The following is a 20,430-nucleotide window of genomic DNA, read 5'->3' as shown; positions in this document are numbered from 1 at the left end:
TGCACTTCTCTTGGCCATGTACTCCTGGTCCTCTCCTCCTAGTGGAGAACTCCTGTTCTCCTATCTTCTTTCTCCTTCTCCCTCTCCTTTTCTCTCATGGTCCCTACCCAGGACCCAGTAACTGAAGCCGTGCCTACCTCTATTCTCCCCAGTAATTGGCTGTCGCCAGTTTTATTTTACCAGTTAGAGAAGATCAACAAGCAAAGTTTGTACAACATCATTTGATGTACATGAGAATGTGCTTGACTGCACCAGCTCTTAGGGATCAGTATTTAGAATCCGAATACAGAGCAACACCAGACCAACCCCCAACAGGGCCTAAAGGAGGGGTGGACTTGGCATGGGAATAGTGAGCTGGAAATCTTGACATTTTTGCTGTTTTTGATTGATGTGGCTAAAGTTTAGCAGCCAAGCCTGAAGTCTCCCCAGAATATGGCATTACAGGACGGGCCTTCCTCTACTTTGGGGACTCTCTCCCCCAGTGAGCACCTGTGGTCCGCTGGGAGTCAGGGAAGTGAACGTTTGAGGGTGCTATTGTTGTTGTCATCGTTTTCTTTACAAGTCTCTGAGGTGGCTTGAAAACCCAAAGCTTCCTTAATTCTGTCTCTATAGCCACCTCTGTTTCTATTACACTGCCTTATCCTGTGTCCCCAGTGACCTGACAAAGATTTGGTCACCTCTGCTTCATATACTTCTCGAAACCTTGGCCTATCTTTGGCATTTTAATGCCTTGGGTGCTCCAGGACCCTCCAATTGCTGTCACGGGGCCTCAGTTTCTCTGTCTAGTATCCTTTCTATTTCAGAAACAATCCAGTGAGAAGGGACCTCCCAAGCCTGTGACACACTTCTATGAAGGTGGCCTTTCTTGGTCCAAAGAGAAGAAGGCTGCTCCTGCAGAGTTAGGCCCACTAGGGATGTTGCTGGCATCTCAGGAATGAAGTTCTATCAACAGCACACCCTAACTGCGACCCTGGGAAAGCCTACCATGTCCCCAGGAGTCAGGTCCTTGGTTATTCCAGCCAAAGCTCAGAGTTACCATTGTTGCCTTGACTTCCCAAAGGCCATCCTCTGTCACCAAGTATCAAACCCCTCCTACACTCCAGGATATTGGTGTTATGACAGGAGCCTGGGTTGACTTTTGACATATTTTGTTTCAGTGCTCTCAGGGGACGCCAATCCAGGGCTTCTTCTATCAGTATTTATCTGAGCACACACTCACTATAAGTAAGTGCCACCATAGGGTACATCTAAAGCCTGACCTGGCTTAGGCTAAAAACTAAAGTGAGGTTCCTGTCCCTATACCCCAGTAACTCATAAGGGTTGCCCCTGCCCCCAATTGCAGCAGAGGTCAAAGACACACAAAGGGAAGTGGTGTCACACAGTGAGAATGACAAAGCAGGACCAAGGCTCTCATGCCTCTTCATGTGTGGAAGCCCCACCTACAAGAGGAAAGAGGCCTCAGATACATCACCAGGAGACATTGTTCTGGTTTGGTTTTGCCAAGTTATCACAAACCTAGAAATATTTTGGAAGAGAGCATCTCGATTGAGGAATTACTTCCATCAGATTGGCCTGTAGGCAATGTCATGTGTATGGGACTTTTTTTGATTGCTGACTGATGTCACTGAGAGTGGTACCACCCCTGGGCTGGAGGTCCTGGAAGGTAGAAGAAAAGTAGCTGAATATGAGCTTGGGAGCAAGCCAATGAGCAGAGCTCTTCAGTGGCCCCTGCTTCAGTTCCTGCCTCTTTGTTTCCTGCCCTGACTTCACTCAGTGAGAGACTATGACTTGGGGGTTGTAAGATGAAATAAATTGTCTCCTTCCTTGAGTTGGCCTTGATCATGGTGTGACCACAGCAACAGAAAAACAAACTAAGAGACAGCTGCTATAAGGGTCAGTCAGTAGGCCACTGAGAGGGCCTGACTGGAAGGAAGGCCTTTCTAGAATCCCCTGGAACGATTAAGAAAATGGTACATTTCTCACTGTGCTGTTGATAAGTGTGTCTTGAAGGAGAGTAGAATATACCTAAGACGTATAGGTACTCAGGAGCTGTCCAATAGGATGACTATGTGATAAAGTAGAAGGGTTTTCATGATCTCTCCTTTAAAATAGCAACTGCAGAACAGCTTGGTGGACTTTGGAAAACCATGGAAAATAAACCCAGGAGATGGAGCATTCTATGGCCCTAAAGTAAGTAGAGGATATGCCAAGAGAGAGAGCGAGGCGGGAGGAGAGAGGGAAACAGAGAAAGGGAAAGAGAAAAAGAGAGAGAGGGAAGGTGAGAGAGGGGGAAGGTGAGAGAGAGGGAAGGTGAGAGAGAGGTACGGGGAGACAGAGGGGGGAGGGAGGGAAAGAGAGGTTATTTAAAAATGAAAACTGTCTGTAAGCAATCATTACTTAACTTACAGATCGATATAAAAATTAAAGATGCTATTGGCAGATACCATCAGTGTGCTACAATTCAGCTGGACTTCCAACTGCCTATCAGGTTTAACCTCACATACGTTAGGTGAGTGACTCTAGTATCTTCATTATTTGTCGTAAGATCACATGCAATACAAAAATAAGCACTCATGAGTTCTGGTGCCTGTGTTATACACCATGCATTTGTTTACTTATTTGTAGTCTGGGGATTCTCTTCATCCATTTATGTTGCTAGATCAAAAGGCTTAAGTTAAGCCTTAAGTTAATAAGCAAATGACACATTTGTTTGACCATAATTACAGCAGCTCTAAAGTCCCAATATCACGGCACAGGCATCTGGCACAGGTCTCCTGCTGCTTCTGAACAGGGCAGAGATGTGGAAAAGGAAATAGCTTTGTGTAGAAAACAGCGAGTACAGGAGGCAGCCCAGCTCCATAGTAACCTGTTCTCTGGAGCACTAGCCTGTGTGAGAACGGCAGCCATCTCTTCCTGGGTAGCCCTCTTGGCCTAATCACCTCCTACTAGCTAGAATTTCCCACTGCCACAGCTGGGGGCGGAGCTTAGTGAGGTCCATAGACAGCTCAAGGTTAGAACCAGGTGATACCAGGGAGAGGAGCCACATGGGGGTGCTGGGGTGTATGTTGGCGAAGGAGCTGGTGTGATTTTAAAGCCTAGGGAGCAAGAGAGTGAAGCATCACCATGAATGTGCCTCTTTAGAGAGCAAGAGAGGCTTACTCAGGGGACCCATTGCCCACAACCTGGAGGAAGCACATCAGACAGAGCTCAACATCCATTCCTGTGAAGTGATGTAAACAAATGTCCTAATGTGACAGGGAGCATTTACCAGCAAATGACAGCTGCATCTCAACAGAAGCAGGGAGGAGGTGGGCATGTCACTTGTTTAGTGCTGCCCAGAATTATCTGCTAATAGTTAGGGGCCGTATGGAAGCTCTCATGCTGAAAAATCCTATAAATCAAATGGATAAGAACTCCGAGCCAGGGACAAAGTAAGGGAGCTAGAAGTGACTGGAGCACGGAATATCCAGTGTGCCTCCTTGCGTGTCAGCAGTCACCTGCTGGAAAAGACAAGGCAAAAACATTTCAGAAACAATGGCGCAGTGCAGAGTATCCAAAGAGTGTGGACTTAAGAAATAGACTGTGGTGTTTACGTCATAAGATTTTATCAAAGGCAAAGCAGTTACTTAAGTGAAGGCTCAGGCCGCAGTCTTGGAATGAATATGGCAAAACTACTATCTTCAAGCCTACCTGTGAAGTCTAATCCGCTGGGGTTATTTGAAGGGAACTTTGGTGGTTATTCTAAGGTTTATTGGATAGCGTCAGCGTGTAAGCATAATGTTATGTCACTAATTGATTAAAATAAAAGACGAGACAGAAAATTCTGGATACATAGAGGCCTGCGAAGACAGTATTGTGTTTCTCTTTCCTTTCCCACATGAAACAGTATTTAGGGATTTAGGGATATTCCATACTGCCCCCACACCCACACACACACACCGCTGTGGAGTAAGTGACACCTGCAGAAGTTCACAGAAGAATGAGTTCCGATGCTTCCGAGCGTCCCCTTCCTACCCGCTCTGCCCAGCTCTCTGGGATCTGCACAGATTGCCGCCTGAGTGCAGTGTTCATCAGCAGGGACTTTTAGCCGCCATGCTGTCCAGTTTTAACCCATGTGAATTGGGTTAAGAGAGGACCTCTCTGTATTTGTTTCAAGTGTGTTTTAGAAATAGTCAACTGATGCAGGTTTGAGATCTGTGTTATGGATTGCATGCTGAATAAACTGAGCTGTACCTTCTGAGAGTGTGTGCACGGATTTTGGTGTGTCTTGCTTCATTGAAGTTGGCAGTCACAACTGGCTTCATTAGTTTTTTTTTTTTCTGTAGAGGAGGCAGGAATGATGAACTGTGATGCCCGTGTCATGATGGTTTGCAGTCTGTGGGTAAATTTAACTGATGGATATTTAAAGTAAATATCAGAAATGTTTTGGAAAAATAAGGCTCACAGTGGGGCAGTGGATGAGAGGAGAACTGGATCATTAAGACTGGCTGTGAATGGACATTTTGTCAATCTCAGAGGTGGCGTGTGGTGTCCACTACCGTGTTCTGTTTTTGTATATTTGCAATGTTCTCTGACAATGTGATTTAAAAATAAATAAAAAAGGATTCGTAAGCAAAGCCAAGTCTAGGGGAAAGCTGCCAACTCTCTAATAAAGATGCCCCAAAACACTAACGACAGACAAGACTAACCACGGTCAGGAGATAAACTTATAGCCAGCCTTTGAAACATACCTAACATATGTGGGTTGTTTTTTTTTTTTTCATTTTTTCAGTAAGGATGGGGATGACAAGAACAGGCCTGTGATCATTCACCGCGCCATCCTGGGGTCTGTGGAAAGGATGATAGCCATTCTCTCAGAGAACTACGGGGGGAAATGGTAAGTCACCTGGGAGGGAGCGCTGGAGGACTGCTCTAAAATCCAGTCTGAACAAATTAAGTTCCAGCTTATAGTTAGCAAGTATCTACACTGCAAATGGAGGGCTCTTGTTCTATTTGCCAGCTGGGAAAGCAGAGAAGCTCGCAGGCAGAGTGACAGAAAGCCGTACCGTTGCCCTTTGAGGAGCATAGACTCGAGGTGGTGATGAGTTATCTTTTCACCCTTCCCAAGCCCACCAGAGTTTCAGGGTTGTCTGTAAAGCAAGTCCGACTCCAGTGTTCCTAGTCTTATACCACTGCTGTCCCTGTCAGCTCTGATTATTACCCTGTGGATCCCTGTGTCAGGTTGACCTAAGACTAGTCACTACACCCACCTTCTGCCAGTGGAAATATCTTGCAGAATTGTACAAAGCATCACAACCAGGACATAAGCATTGATGCTGCTAACCCTGTTTGCGTGTTCCTGTCTTACATGTGCTCCTGTCCGTGGTGTGTTTAGTTCCATAAGACTGTACCACATGTAAGCATGAGGTCATCACCACATGGAGTCCTAGAGTGCCGTCCCCTGTAAGAACCAATCATGCTTCCTCTTACCGACACAGATGCTCTACTCCGCCGCTGTCCACTAACCCGGCAACCATGAGCCTATTTGTTCTTGAAATGGCAATTCTGTCATTTCAAGAGCGTCCCATAAATGGGGTCGCGCAGTGAGCAGCTTTCTGAGACTGGCTTTTTTTCCCTCACTAGACTTCTCTTGAGAGCCATCTTTATTCTGTCAGTAGTTGGTTCACTGTGACTACTCTTGGCATTCCAGAGTGTGGTCGTCCATGTTTGACTATTCACCAGATGAAGCACATGGGGGTGTTTCCAATATGCAACTGTTCTAAATAAAGCCAGCGTGGATGTCAGTATGGAGGTGTAGTGTGTGAACACAAGGCAGAATGTGTCTGCCCGCTTTTCTTATCAAAATTCCAAATTTCCTTTCCGCTCTGTTCTGATGCCTTCCCACTTGATAAAGTTTCATTCGCTTCTGCGCCGTTTTACCAGTACCACTGTCTCATGACTGTCACCCTGAGAAAGCTCTGATTACTTTTAGCCACCTAAGTGGTCATTTTGAAGTGAGTAAATTAGACATATTTTATATACTTTCAGGCCTCTCTGGCTGTCCCCTCGCCAGGTAATGGTCATCCCAGTAGGCCCAGCTTGTGAAAATTATGCACTACAGGTAAGGTCACAGACACCCGAAGGACAGAAGGACTTGCCATGTATTCTGTGTGGTCACGGACTTGAAACGCCATTTGTGCTTTAAGATAATGCCCTGCTAGCATGTTGATGACCACCTCCTACTTTCATTGTTGGAAGCAATGAATGAGTGGCGTCTATGGGGCAGTGTTAGAACCATGTCCTTAAAGTGTTTGAGAAATGAGTGTTTTCAAGCATCTCACACTTACTCTTTCCCACTTGTTTTTATTGGCGACACCTTATTAGCTGCAGCTTCTAATAACAAATACTTATTACCTCACTTTCGGGGGGAGAGGGTAATAGTCTGGGAGCAGCTTAGCTGGTTCTATTTTTAAACATTTTAAAAATATATTTATTTGCTTATGTATTTATTCGGGCTTTTTTTTCTAAAGGCTGGGCCCCTCTATGTAACCCTGGCTAACCTAGAACTCACAGAGATCCCCCTGCCTCTGCCTCCTCTGAGTACTGGGATTAAAGGTGTGCACCACCATACCTGGCTTATTTATTTTCTATGTATGAGTGTTTTGCATGCCTGTCTGTATGCTTGGTGTCTACAGGAGTTTAGAAGAGGTTACCTGATTTCCTGGAACTAGAGTCAGGGTCAGTTTTGAGCCACCATGTGTGTGCTAGGAACCAAACCCAGGTCCTTTGCAAGAGCAACACGTGCTCTTAACTGCTGAGCCATCTCGCCAGCCCCTAACTGTTTGGTTCCAACATAGCATCTCATGGGGAACCTTTGGGCACAGGTGCCATTCCTGAGGTCTTCACTGTGTGGGTTGCTTCTCACACTGTTGGAATGCCCTCCAGAGCAAGGGATCTACAGAGAGCAAGTGACAGGCTTTGTGAACCTAGATTTAGTAGTAATAAGCCCTCCCTTCCATACCTTCTGACCAACTCTGAACAAAATGGCAAGAGCTATACAGAGCTGTCAGTATCAGAAGATGGGAACAGGGCTGCTGTGGAGTCTGGTTACATGGTGTAATGACAGAAACACCCCACTTTCTTCTAGGTGTCCAAGGAATGCTTTGAAGAAGGCTTCATGGCCGATGTGGACTTAGATGACAGTTGTACACTAAATAAGAAAATACGGAATGCACAGCTGGCTCAGTATAATTTCATTTTGGGTAATTTAAGCTCATTTTTTCAGTGCTTGGCTTGGGGGTTTACACAAAGGCATAGAAAGGAGGAATGTGGTGTAACTAGGTGTCACGAGCTGACTGTTGCGATGTAGTGCACAAGGCAGATCCCACAGCTTCACATGGAGTCTGTGGTGCAGCGTCACTGGCAACACTTAACATTCAAGCCCAAGTGGAGACAAACACCAGGATGACTTCTTCAGTGGAACTGCACTGCTATGGCCCCAGCTTGATGCAAAACCCAGAGGCTCCCCTTTGGTTTTGTGAATAATTAGGTCCAAAGTCCAACAATTTGGCTCAAAAAAAACCATTGAAAGTTAACAATAGAATCAGGAGAAACTGCTATCAACATGCCTGGAGGTCTGGCCTGATCACACCCCACAAGTAGAAAGGGTCTGTAGTGGGAAGAAAAAGGGAGCAAAGCCAGAGCCGTACCATCAGCAGCTGATCGCTGGTAAGGTCTGCCTGTGGAAGGAAGTGACATGTGTTAGTCAGGCTTTCCGTTGTGATAGAAACAAACCTCACATTAGCTTATTGGAAGGTACTAGGGTGACTGGTGACCTGAAAGGTTGGATTAATAGCCAAGCTATTGAGAGAGTGACCAGGGACTCAGCCTCACCAGGACCTCGTCTCTGTTTGCTTCCTGTATTGCTCTGATCCTTTGGAATATCTTAATTCCACTTGTTTCTTCTTTCTGTATGGGAAGAAACATGGATGCAGGTTCCCACCTCTTCTCACAGTATGAAAGAAAACAGGCTTTCCCCCACATCCTACAAAATTCTGGTTGGCTTGCTTGGATTCAGACACGTGGTATTTCCTTAATCATCAAAGAGTACAGGAAGAATCAGGTGTCTGTTAAAAAAGTTCCCTTCCAATTTGTGTTCCAAGACCTTCCTTAGTAGTGTGCTCTGAAGTGGATAAAAGAGGGGCTCAGACGCCACCCTTCCCCTCAATCATGCTCATGAGACTGGAATTCAGTAAGCAGTATTGAGGAGAAACTCGGGTGTGTGTCAAATGATGTTAACTTATGGCAGGTAAATCACTCATTTAAAAAAATGTTTATTTCTCTTTCATTTCTACAGTGGTTGGCGAAAAGGAAAAGATAAACAATGCAGTAAATGTTCGAACAAGAGACAACAAAATTCATGGAGAAATATCAATAGCTTCTGTCATTGAAAAATTGAAGAACCTCAAAAAATCACGTACGCTAAATGCTGAGGAAGACTTCTGAAGGCTTCTCCTTGTGCTTCTATATAACCTTGTTTTGACTTCTGAAATGTATTTTCCCTGTCACTTAAGATTTTAGTACTTCTAAGAACCCTAAGGCCACTTGTAGGGCTCTAATGAGTTCAACCTAAGAAGGAAAAGTGATTATTTGATATAAACAAAATTTTAATTTGTTGTGTTCTGAGACTAAATAGGAGAAGCTGGAGAAATTTACAAGCTATCAAGACTCCAGAGACCTCAGTGATAAAATGGTGTCCATTCAAAGAGGGGAACACTAGCGAGAATTCTCAGAAGTCATGCTTTGTTTCTATCTCAAAAGATGTGCTTCCAGCCTGGGGGCTGTATCCGAGTTGCATGTATGAGGCCTGAGCTCCATCCCCAAGCAGCCACCACCTCTCACCCAACAACGACAGAAATAGGCTTTCAATAAAAGCCCATGGCCCTTTTGTAACATGGAGGGGAGATGTCTTATTTTCTAATACACACATCTCAGGTAATTTTATGGCTGCTTTACTAAAGTTCACACTGAAACTCATGCCCAAAGCTGGAATTGCTACTTCATTTAGTGTGCAATCATAAGAGAAGTACTAATATCGTGTTAGTGGCAAAGGACTATGAAACCTCAAAGAGATTTTTGTGGAATCTGTTATTTGCATTGTGGGTTAAGAGTTACAGTTTTAATGCTTCTAATTCACAATTCATTATATTTATCTTTAGAAACACTAAAGTCCTAAATAAAATGCATCACATGGTGTTTCTAGAGCCTCGGTATGTTCCATGTTTGGACGCTTGCCTGGAGTTGTACCACTGCTTTCCTGGGGTGTTTCACTTGTATGTTGAATCGAGTATATTTCTGATTTTTTTTTTTTTTAAATCAAGACTGGGTTTCACGATGTAGTTCTGGCTAGCCTGGAACTCACTGAGATTTGCCTGTCTGTGCCTCTGGACTGCAATTCTGATATATTTAAATTATTTTTATTTTGTGTGCATGGGTATTTTGTCTGTTGTCTGTGCACTGCAAGAGTGTCTCGTGCTTACAGAGGTCAGAAGAGGGTACCAGATTCCTGGAACTGTAGTTCTGGGTGGTTGTGAGCCGCAGGTGGGTGCAGGGAATCAAATCTAGGTTCTCTGGAAGAGCAGCCAGTGCTCCTAACTGCTGACTCAGCTCTCCAGACCCTGTAGTTCCATTTTCAACCTTACTGTCTTGGCACTTAATTAAAATACCGTTATGCCAAAGAGAAATTAGTTACAGATTTATTTCACTAGGTGCAGCAGAATTCAAATTAGATGCAGAGAAGCATCAGTCTTTGATATATTATTGATTTTCCTGAACATGAAGAGTGAAGCATCATAGATGAAACCAGTGTGAGTGTGTAGGGTGCGAATTGTAACCATTTTTAAAGCTAACATTTACTGCAGGATTGTTGTGCGCCGAACACCATTTTATGTACTTTTTCACTTATCAGATGTGCAAGTGGGAATTTGGGGACCCCAAAGTGCAAGTCAACAAAATAGAGAGGGGCATACCAACAGCATGCTTCCTGAAGTATATGCCATAGAAACAACGTAGGTTGCAGAGAGCAGCTCCCCCTCCTCGAGGTTGGTCTCCTGGCCAGTTTGGGGTTGGACTCTGCTCCTACGTGAAAATTCCACCCATTTGGCTCTTGTCCCAGGCCCTGAGACCTAACCTGTTTTTCCCCAGTCTCAGAGAACTCTAAACTCCGCGTGTCCCCCAACAGGCTGTGGTGAAACCTAAGGCAGGAGCCCTGGGTCCTGGTGCATGGGACTCTTGGAGCTACTTCCCTGGCTTCATGGGTCAGCGGAACTAAAATGGGCTAACCACATCGCATCACAACCGTTTCCCAGACTCCCAATGGAAAGAGAAGGACATCTCTTCAAAGGCAGTGACGGCTATTCTGGTCCGAACTACTTCCCGCTGCTGCGGGTCCCCATTTCCATTCACTTCCCCTGGCCAACAGCACTCAGAGCGCGGCGATAAAGAGACCACCCAACCTCCGAGCTGGGAAGCAACGACACCCGCCTGGGGCGCCCCGCAGCAGTGCGCCTGCGGGCCGCGCCCGGACACGCCCCCTTCGGCGCGCCCCCACCACAGCCCCGCCTCCTGGCCCGGAAGTGCGCACGCGCAGCGACAAGATGGAGGCTGCGGCCGAGCCGCTGCGGTCTGTCCGCCACCTGTCCCGCGTGCTGCTTTTCCTGTCCCAGTGCTACATTCTGTCGGGCGATGGTGAGTTCAAGGCTGAGGGCCGCACCGGGTGAGCTGGTGGCAAGGGGGTCCCCGGAGCCGCGGGAGGCCGGCGACCGACGGCTGGGCGCCGCAGCCCGAGGCCGCAGCACCGCGCTCCAGACTGCCCCGAAAACCGGTGTTCCCTGCTTCGGTAGCCCAGAACCCCAGTCGACCCCGTCGTTTCCGTTTCTTGAGCCGTAGATGCCCAGTGCAGCCCCTACCTGTTAAGCACACAAACCAAGGGTATCCTATCCCAGGATAACATGCCTCTCTAATTGTAGGATCCTTAAACTTAGAGCATTCGCAGCCGCTGGCTCGGGCAATAAAGGATCCGGGCCCAACACGTACATTCTCTGTAGTTCCCAGGGCAGCAGGTACTGGACGTTTCCTATTCTAGTAAACGTGCATATTTATAAGGAGTGGTTGCCCGCCCCCCTTTCTGTTTTCGATACACGTTTCTTTAGTATACGAAGTCACCTTTTGGTTTTGGCTGTTAGATATGGTGTTGTTTAGATATGTAAATTAAGGGCAGACAGCCGCTTTCAGTAGACAGTTTTGGTCTTTTTGAAGTCTATGACTTACCTCTTCATCCAACCCTACAGGACTCTTCGTTTCTGTTTATTTTTTATTTTCCACTCTCTCCCAGTTCTTTAGCCAGTACTATTTTCCCTTGAGTTAAAAACCAAACAAACACCCAACTCTACAATGCTTCCCTAATGCTATGTGATGTGCTGGGTTAAGAAGGGTTGGATAGATACCTGGAGGATAATCCGGGTGGGATCGGGCTTTGAGGGATCTTTGTTTCCTCATTTTTGCAGCCACTGTAGTTATCTTGATTTAAGGCCTTTTCAGCTTTGTGATTTGAACCTTCCAACCTCGGACCACATGGAGATAGGAGCAATAGTGGGAAATGGTATTTATAGCGTTAGCCACTTCATGTCACTTCCAAGTATTCCTGTTTTGCTAACTGTCTGCTAGCTCTTTAGGTTCATCTGTTTGGAGTCCTATTATTTCAGGGATTGAACTTGAAACTGGCAGAGGCATTTCACAGATTTTTATTTCGACGTACATACTAACACCAGTATTTTCTAGAATTGGAGGCCCAGGGTGTTGTCAGTAGCTTCATTTTTCCATCAGTGGCTTTTGCTGGAAAGGACATTGGATTGGGTTTGGAGAGCTGTGTGTTCTGGTTCCAGTATGTATTGTCCAATATGTCCTCCGGTATTTTGCATAGACTCTGCCTTATCCAAGCTTTAGTTTGTCCTCTGTGCTAATAGCTCTTGGGTCTGACCTGGGCCCGCATTGTCTCTCAGTGAGCTCATGGCCATGTGGGAAGCAGGAAGGAGAGACGTTTTACTAATGTCACACCAGTTAGCAGGTCACAGCCAGCTGGTGACAGAAACCCTCTTAGATTGCAGGTGTCACTGAGCCCAACTCCAAGCTGTTTGCATTCTAGCACATGTGTCATTGCTGATTGATCTCTCCACCATTGAAAATTGCCTTTCACTGTTCTTTTGATCACCATCCGTAGAGAATCAGCTGTTCTCTCACCTCACAGAAAGTACTGAAATCCCTCCTTACATGATGAAGTGTCCAAGCAATGGTTTGTGTAGCAGACTTCCTGCAGACTGCATAGAATGTGCAACCAATGTCTCCTGCACTTACGGGAAGCCTGTCACGTTTGACTGCACAGTGAAACCCTCTGTTACCTGTGTCGTAAGTATTGTAGTTCACTTTTCCCAACTGCATGCATCATAACATTAAAAGCGTAGCCTCTACTGGTCAGCTCTCTGATGTAATGATTTCACTGTGGTCTTTCATAACTGCACTGGAAAGTATTTTTAAATCTTGCATTTGGTTCTAGGAGTATATCTCAGTGGTAAAACATATGCTTAGTATATATGAGGCCCTGCCCTCAACAACCTCTGACTCACTGCTAATTTTTTTTTCCAAAAATGAAAATCTTGGGGTGAGAACAGTCTATGCAAGGATGAAGGCCAGTGCTTGGGTCCCTAGCACTAGGGTAAAACCTTAGGCGTGGCTGTATGCACCTGTATCCCAGAGGCGGGTCCAGGAGGACCTTAAGACCTTGCTGGCTAGTGATGGCTCAGTCACTAAAGTGATCACTTTACTGACGAAGGAATGGAATTTGAAGCTCCAGGTTTAATAGAGAACTATCAGAGAAGATGCCAGATGTCAGCCTCTGTCTTCCACATGTAGGTACACAAATGAATACACACACACACACATGAACACGAACACATACCACATACACACTGAAGTAAAACATGACTATAAGTAAAATCTTCCATTTCCTTCCATAACAGGTTAGCCCTGTTTTGGTTATAATGTCAATAGAGAGGCTGGTTGTTGTTGGGCAGCAGTGTTGCTTTCTGGGGTTTGAAGTCCCTCGTGAACTTCTGGGTTCTCTGCGGAGAGAATTGGGGTCCAGAGGGTTTGGTAATGTCTTTTTACCTCAGATGAACTTGCAAAGGGATCAGCTTTGTCGGTGCAAAGAGGCAGCGTAGCATAGCACTGTGGCCAGTGTCTCCCTGGGGATCCCCCTTAGATGAAGCTGGATCCATGACTAGGCCAGAGAGAAGAGTATCAGGAGAAGTCAGAGTGAAGCAGAGTTTATTAGAGATATGTGATACACACTTTAGATTTAAGAATGGGTGTTGAGCCGGCAGTGGTGGCCCATGCCTTTAATCCTAGCACTTGGAAGGCAGAGGCAGGCGGATTTCTGAGTTTGAAGTCAGCCTGGTCTACAGAGTGAGTTCCAGGACAGCCAGGGTTGCACAAAGAAACCCTGTCTGGAAAAAAAAAAAAAAGAAAGAAAGAAAGAAAGCAAGCAAGCAAGCCAGCCAGCCGTAAGAGAAGGACAGTACACGCTCCCAAGACAAGGCTGCTTGTTTCTTTTGGGTTGCACTTCGGTGCCTTTGCAGTAGCTGTGTCTGTGATACTGTAACTTTCTAAGTTAACAGGCCATGGAGGCTGTAATTTACAACAAGATTTAAAGATTCGGCCGGGCGTGGTGGTGCACGCCTTTAATCCCAGCACTTGGGAGGCAGAGGCAGGCGGATCTCTGAGTTCGAGGCCAGCCTGGTCTACAGAGGGAGTTCCAGGACAGCTGGGCTACACAGAGAAACCCTGTCTCGAAAAACCAAAAAAAAAAAAAAGATTTAAAGATTCTTCTGATTTCAATTTTAATGAAAAGTATGATCTGGTTTACTTAGTTAAAGCATAGCCTTCCAAATGAAAGCGTGCAGTTGGTTCATGGAACATGCTATTTAGAGCTGTGGAATCCTAATACAGGAGCAGGCAAGGCTCCAAACACTTTGACCCTGAGCACTCTGTCTTGTCTTTAGGGAAGGAAGCACTGCTTCTATGGGCAGAGTTAGCTTTATGAGTTGACTTGAGATTTTTCATTGTCAGCTAGCAGCCACTATAGACTAGCTTTCAGGATAGGGACTTCGTCCCCTTCCCATGTCTCTGAAGGTTTTTCTTCTTTCTATTCAGTCTCTTTCTTCATGGTGGAAAGATGGGTTCAGTAAAGTTCATGAGCACTTAACAGGCCAACCAGAATGCAGTCTAACTGAGAGCCACCTGATGGCAGGACTCAAAGCTCTACATGTTGTGTGGTTCTTCTGAGCCCTGAGGTAGAATGAGGTAGAAAGCACACATCCATCCTCCACACACACACACACACACACACACACACACACACAGTGTATGTGTGTTTTGCCTGCATACATGTGGTACCTCTGGTAACCAGAAGAGGGCATCTAACCAGATCTCCCTACACCTGGAGCTAGAGGTAGCTGTGAGCCCCAGAGTCACCGTGTGGGTACTGGCAATGAAACTTGGGCTCTTTAGCTCTTAGTTAGGGAGGTCCTTTTTCTATTGGGGAAAAAAAATGTTTTTCTTACAGTATACCCTGGTCATGCTTCCCCCTCTCTCAGACCCTCCCCACCTCTCTACCCACCCAGCTCACACCCTTGTCTCTCTCTTTAAAAAACCAAAACCCAAGAAACACACACACATAATTGGAAACGAGACTATACACAAAAGACCAATAAGACAAGAAAAAAAATACCCCCAAACAAAGCTCTTTGAGACAGAAGTCTAGAGAACTACTCTCGAGTTCACTTTGTTCCAGCTGTCACCTGCTCCTGGGCGTGTAAGCTACCCTGAGTGTAGTTATAACCCCAGGAGACTGACTCCATTAGAGAAAAGCAGGTTCTCCTTGGCAGATGGGCACCAGTCGCAGATAGTTTTTTGGTTGGGGTGGGAGCCCTTATCCTCTCCCCGCTCTCAGCACTGGGACCCTAGCTGCAGTCAGTTCTGAACCACTGAGCCCTTTCTCCAGCCCCCCTTTATATCTTGCAAAAATATGAACACTCATTATTAAAAAGCTAACAAAAGTCACAATGAACTACCACTCTGAAAAACCCTTTGGGTTTTGTTTTGGTTTTGGTTTTTGTTTTTTGTTTTTTTTTTTTTGATACAGGGTTTCTCCTTGCAGCTTTGGCTGTCCTGAAACTCCCTACATAGATAGACCAGGCTGGCTTCAAACTCAGAGCTCCACCCACCCCTGCCTCCCAGGTGTTAGGTGTGCACCAGCATGCCCAGTCCATAGCCTTTTTCCTTTAGGTAAACTGTATAGATTTTTTCCCCTCGATGCTACATACAAGCCTTCTTCCTTTATGTACTGCTAGGCCCTAAATACAGTGTTTCAGAAATACGGGTCTGTTGATATCATAACAAGCTGCCATCTTGTAACTGATTGAGTTTGTGCTTTGGTCCTTAGGATCAAGACCTCAAACCCCAGAGGAACTTCGTCATCAACATGACTTGCAGGTTTTGCTGGCAGCTTCCTGAAACAGACTATGAGTGTTCAAATTCCACCACCTGCATGACCGTGGCTTGCCCTCGGCAGCGCTATTTCGCCAACTGCACTGTGCGTGACCACATTCATTGCCTGGGTAAGGAACAGAGCGTGAGGGAGCTGTGAGAAACCTTGTCTTTTCTGAGCTTACTCAGGAGCCCTTAGCCAGTAAATCAAATATATCAGTTCTCAGAACGAGGTTGACAAAGGAAAGAGAAAGCAGGAGACCCTTGGTTCTCCTTCGTTCACCCTAATCTGTGATAAACAAGAGCACTGCCGCAGGTCTACAAGACAAGGTGGCCTCTCTCAGACTAGCTTCCAGCGACACTGATGGCCCTGGACCCACCTGGGGCATCGCTTGCCTTCCTCCCCTTGCTCTGGCTTCACAGAGGTGACTTACTGTCTGGATTTTATTCTCTGCCTCCTTTCAGGAAGATACCTGCCCCTTAGCTTTGTCTTCTGGGAGGGCTGTCTTCATGGATGTCCCCAACAGTGGATAGTGCACACTGCTCTTGATGGCCCAGCTCTCCTCTGGCAGCCACTGTCTTTTTATTGACAGGAGTTATTTATGTTGCTTATAGCAACCTTCAGTCGCCCTAGCTGCTAACTCTACCTTCTGTGGAAGATCTCTGTCTGGTCAGCTGGCCGGGGAGCTTTCCTGTCCCTGCCTCCTCCGTGCCTGGGTTGCATGTCTGCCCAGCTTCTCCATGAGAGCTGGAGATCTAGACTCTGGTTCTCCTGCGTGCATGGGAAGTGCTTATCCGTCCGTCAAGCCTTTTCTCCAGTCAACACAGTAGTGCCAAGAAGCTACGTTACTTTCAGAACCAGCCCCGTTACCATGGGATTTTATTGTTTTCTTAATGTGGGGTTATAAAGATAAAGGCATTCTCTTTTAAGAACCACATTTGGCTTTTCATATTTAGGTTTATAATCCTTGTGGAATTCATTTTTGTTAGATGATATAAGGTAGATTCAGTTTTTTATTTCTCTCCATGTGGTTAGCCCTAAGTTACCAACATAAGCTCTACATCCATCTTATAAATGGCAAAGAGTTTGCTGTTGTAAATGTTTTTGTAAAGAGAGATAACTTTTAAATTCCAAAGCCATTGTTCATAAGTGGTCTCTGAGAATATTTTATTAGCCTGTGTTTCAGTGTAAAATGTTCCCTTTTTTGGAAGGCAACCGGACTTTCCCTAAGCTGCTGTACTGCAACTGGACAGGCGGCTACAAGTGGTCAACAGCCCTGGCTCTCAGGTACACTCGGCCCTCCTTAGTTTAGATGCTCCTGGGGTTCGTGGGGTCAGTGGGAGCTCAGCCAGGCTCGTCTCCATCTGAGTATCCTGCTTTCGTTAGGTAGGTGCTAAGAGACAGATGTGAGATGAGCTGGAACTCAGGGACTGAGCTGTGCTAGCTTCTCCTCCGAGCTGTGACTGGCATGCTGGAATTACTGTTAACATGTTGTTTCACACCCAAGCCCACCTGAATGACTAAAATACTGTTTAAAACAGTCTAGTAATGAATATTTTAAGTAATTTATTGCAGAGATTAGTAATGTGCTCACTGAAAATTAGGAAAAAATAAAATTAAAAGCACTTAATTTAAACATTTTTGTTTTGCCCTGTGTGTGTGTGTGTGTCTGTCTGTCTGTCTGTCTGCCTGCCTGCCTGCCTGCCTGTCTGTCCAGCACACATGTGGAGGCCAGAGGACAATTTTGTGGAGTCAGTTCTCTCCTTCCCCTTCTGCTTGGGTTCTGGGGATGAGACCCAGGCACCAGGCTTTGATGCAAGCACCTGCACCTACTGAGCCATCTTGCTGGCCCAAGAAAAACATTTAAACTGCCTGTAATTGTGCTGTCTAACTGTATACCTGTAACTCTTACATAAAAATGAGTGTTGAGTGTGTGGAGTGCTTGCTGCACGAGCAGTCCCAGCACCCACTGCAGCAGTGCTGGCTCCCAGTGATTCAGTGGAGCTTCAGGTGCAGTCAAGTGGTTAGGTGATTAATAACAGAGCCAGATACCCCAGGTTAGCCTCTGGTCCCCACTGTCACACATACTGTGTGCTACATGCACAGAAGGAAAGAAAATGCACTCATGTATTATTAAAATTTCCAGCAGTGTCTAAAAGAATTGTACCCCCTCTTCCCATGAAAGGAGAAACCAGAAGGGACTCGAATCAAATGAGTGGTGAAAAGTTAGGCTGTTGACAGCTGAAGTCTTGGCAGCTCTGGCCCAGACCTGAGGCCTGCAGTGGGTGATGCTGGGGTGGGGCTGCTCCTCCTCTTACTGTTGACCTTTGGAGCCAAATTCTTTGTCTTAGGGGACACCCAGTTTAGATAGAATCTCTCCGGGCCTTGCCAGAGGTCCCCTTGGTGGCAGCATTGCTTCTGCAGTAGGATCCGGGCTTGAGGAAAGGGAAGGATCCTGCCTGGGAACGGGGAGAATTGAAAAATGAAAGAGGAACCCAAGGTGGGAACTCAGATGCGGCAACCGGACAGGGCTTTGTCTGCAGTGATTCAGTGGAAGCTAACAACTGACCTTCATTCAAGTCTCTCCGTTGGTTCACATTGCTTCTTGCTGTGTAGTTCTTCCTGGCTTGGAACTTACTATGTAGTCCAGCCTGGTCACAGACGTACACAGGGGTACAATTGTACCTCAACCTCCCAGTACTACTGAACCAGCCAGCCAGATCGCATCTAAATTTAAGATAATTTTAATCTCACAGAAAACTGCAAAGGAGATAGAGTTCCCATGGCGTCCTTCTCATGGGCTCTAACTTTGTCAACATTTTATATCATACACTGTACTGAACAACTGACTGGAATTATGAAAGCTTTTTTGTGGTAACTCAGCATGGGTTATTCAGAGTGCTCACTCTAAGGAGATGTCTGTGGTTTGCTCCAAACGCTGTTGGTTCCATGCCCCCCTCAGATACCAACCCCCGGGCACTCAGGTCCCCTTTTATCAAATAGTGTAGTGCTTGCATGTCGCATACACACTCCCCACCCCTCCACTCTCTGTCGTCTGACCTGACTTAAGCCATCAGTGTAAACACTGAGTGAATACTTGTCACTTGCTGAGGTTCAGTGACAAGGGCGAGGTTGTACTTGTCCAGTACAGATGCATTTGTGTTCAGCTGGCTGGGATGCTGAACCTTCCTTTGGATACTGAGCGCTGACTGCTCTGCTCTGGGGAGGGGTAGGACGCTAACAGAGTCGGCCGCTGTGGGTACTTGTTAGCCCCAGTGCTCGGGCTCCTCCCCTGTGCGCTGTGAGGTTTGCTTTGAGCCATTCCGTTATGTCCCAGCAGTCTTAGATCTTAGAATTAAAAGAAACCTTTAAGAACCATGCACAGTACTAAACCTTTAGAGAGAAGTCCCTGAGATTGGGTGACTTGATTTGGGTCCGACAGGTATGTCAGGTGCCTCAAGACTCAGTTCCTGCCTCCAGAGCAGCACTCGGCTGGCTGGGTCCCTCAGGGAGGTTCATTTCTGTAACAGAAAATGTTGGGTTTCAGCATAGCCGAAAATTGTGTGTTTCCTTATTCTCCCCTGCATCCAAGAATCAACTCCAGGCCTCCCACATGCTGAGCCCTTGCTTATCTTGGCAGTCTTCTTGCCTGTGTGTAAATGTGTGGTTAAGGGGTTCCATCCTCCTATACCCTTTCCTACGGGGCGGGAACCACTCGACATCACTGGACCTCTGCTCTTCTTTTGCAGCATCACCCTTGGGGGATTTGGAGCCGATCGCTTCTACCTGGGCCAGTGGCGCGAAGGCCTCGGCAAGCTCTTCAGCTTTGGCGGCCTGGGAATATGGACCCTAATCGATGTTTTGCTGATTGGAGTTGGCTATGTGGGACCAGCGGATGGCTCTTTGTACATTTAACAGTGGTTATGTGCTTCAGAGAGAGTGTAGAGTCCTGTGTGTGGAGATGGATGCGGTGTGAGAGGGGTATTTATGTTTTTAATGTACAGCATCTGTACTTGGCTTGCCTTGATGAAGGTAAAATAAAGAAATCGAACACTGAACCACGACAACCTAGAACTTTTTATTTGCCTGAAATCACTTTGGGGCAGGACGGAGGGGGAGCTGAACTAAAAACATAAACTTAAAAGCAAAAAAAGAAAATGGCAGAAAGGCCTGCCTGAGTCCCACTGTGCTACTTAATCTTCCACCTTCAAGCCCTTCAGCTTCAGCCACGGGGCCTGGGCAGTTAGGCTTCCTCCCGTAGACTTCCACATCTGTAAGTCGGGGATGTCACGCCTTCGTGGTATGACCTGTCTCAAGGGAAATGCGGTTTTATGGAGTTTGCCAGTGGGTCCTGTGAGTGATGTAAACAGTGGCAGGAGTACTGAACCTTGGTGAGCTTACAGGACAGGATTAATCTGCAGCCTGCCATCCCGGTGCCTTCCGGGTCGGAGTGCCCATCAGGAGTGAAGCCGTCATTGCTTACACAAGGAAAAGGTCAGTTTTCAACACATCTCTCCATTTCAACAGGTAGGTGGTGAAAGCTCTCTGGATCATAGACACACTGGAAGTGTTAAAAAAAAAAATTCCTTGTGTGGCAAGTGTTTTCTGAGTGGTCCCAGATCTGTTGTAGGCCTTATGGAAGAGAAAAGACAGTAACAGTGTAGTCCAGGGGAGCCTTGCTCAGGGTTGGTTTTGAAACTGAGTCCTACATTTAATATCTGCACAAGACTGTTAGCCAACATCTAGATCCAGAAGCCATAACGTACCTCTGGGGAATATTTCTACTGACCGCACAGGACAGCCAGCTGCGGCGTCTCGTGCCTGTCTCCTTGGCACTTAGGAAGCTGAGG

The 20,430-nt window shown here is 46.4% G+C and overlaps 2 protein-coding genes across 4 annotated transcripts in view; both read left to right on the top strand.

The window, feature by feature from the left end:
* The window catches only part of Tars3 (threonyl-tRNA synthetase 3), an 81,823-nt gene extending 72,581 nt beyond the window's left edge, over positions 1-9,242 (top strand). Inside the window, exons 14-19 of the mRNA XM_021166443.3 lie at positions 2,113-2,190; positions 2,409-2,509; positions 4,772-4,876; positions 6,028-6,100; positions 7,127-7,241; positions 8,336-9,242. Coding sequence (XP_021022102.1) covers positions 2,113-2,190; positions 2,409-2,509; positions 4,772-4,876; positions 6,028-6,100; positions 7,127-7,241; positions 8,336-8,484 — 621 coding nt within the window. The 3' untranslated portion in view covers positions 8,485-9,242. The remainder of the gene's footprint in view (positions 1-2,112; positions 2,191-2,408; positions 2,510-4,771; positions 4,877-6,027; positions 6,101-7,126; positions 7,242-8,335) is intronic.
* A 980-nt stretch (positions 9,243-10,222) lies between these two features.
* Tm2d3 (TM2 domain containing 3) lies at positions 10,223-19,647 on the top strand. Of its 3 annotated transcripts, XM_021167700.3 has the most exons (6): positions 10,223-10,725; positions 11,007-11,099; positions 12,257-12,441; positions 15,536-15,710; positions 16,792-16,867; positions 19,330-19,647. In XM_021167700.3, exons 1-6 carry the CDS (start codon positions 10,635-10,637, stop codon positions 19,493-19,495), a joined length of 786 nt encoding a protein of 261 aa, XP_021023359.1. In that variant the 5' UTR covers positions 10,223-10,634; the 3' UTR covers positions 19,496-19,647. The 3 variants fall into 3 exon arrangements, with proteins under 3 accessions (XP_021023359.1, XP_021023356.1, XP_021023357.1); XM_021167697.2 differs by lacking the exon at positions 11,007-11,099 and having other exon boundaries at positions 10,570-10,725; XM_021167698.3 differs by lacking the exon at positions 11,007-11,099 and having other exon boundaries at positions 10,587-10,725; positions 12,284-12,441.
* Positions 19,648-20,430: the final 783 nt, after the last annotated feature.

Source organism: Mus caroli, unplaced genomic scaffold (assembly GCF_978045245.1).
Source record: "Mus caroli unplaced genomic scaffold, Mus_caroli_1 scaffold_8, whole genome shotgun sequence".
In the NCBI taxonomy this organism is placed as follows: domain Eukaryota; kingdom Metazoa; phylum Chordata; class Mammalia; order Rodentia; family Muridae; genus Mus; species Mus caroli.
The sequence above is the reverse complement of the archived record's forward strand: the minus strand, read 5'-3'. Positions and strand labels throughout refer to the sequence as shown.

Bases quoted from the DNA above. Each gene is read 5' to 3' on its own strand.
- Tm2d3 (XM_021167700.3), top strand. From the start codon at position 10,635: ATGGAGGCTGCGGCCGAGCCGCTGCGGTCTGTCCGCCACCTGTCCCGC. The intron at 10,726-11,006 runs GTGAGTTCAAGG...CTCTAATTGTAG, and splicing joins CTACATTCTGTCGGGCGATG to GATCCTTAAACTTAGAGCAT. The intron at 16,868-19,329 runs GTACACTCGGCC...CTTCTTTTGCAG, and splicing joins TCAACAGCCCTGGCTCTCAG to CATCACCCTTGGGGGATTTG.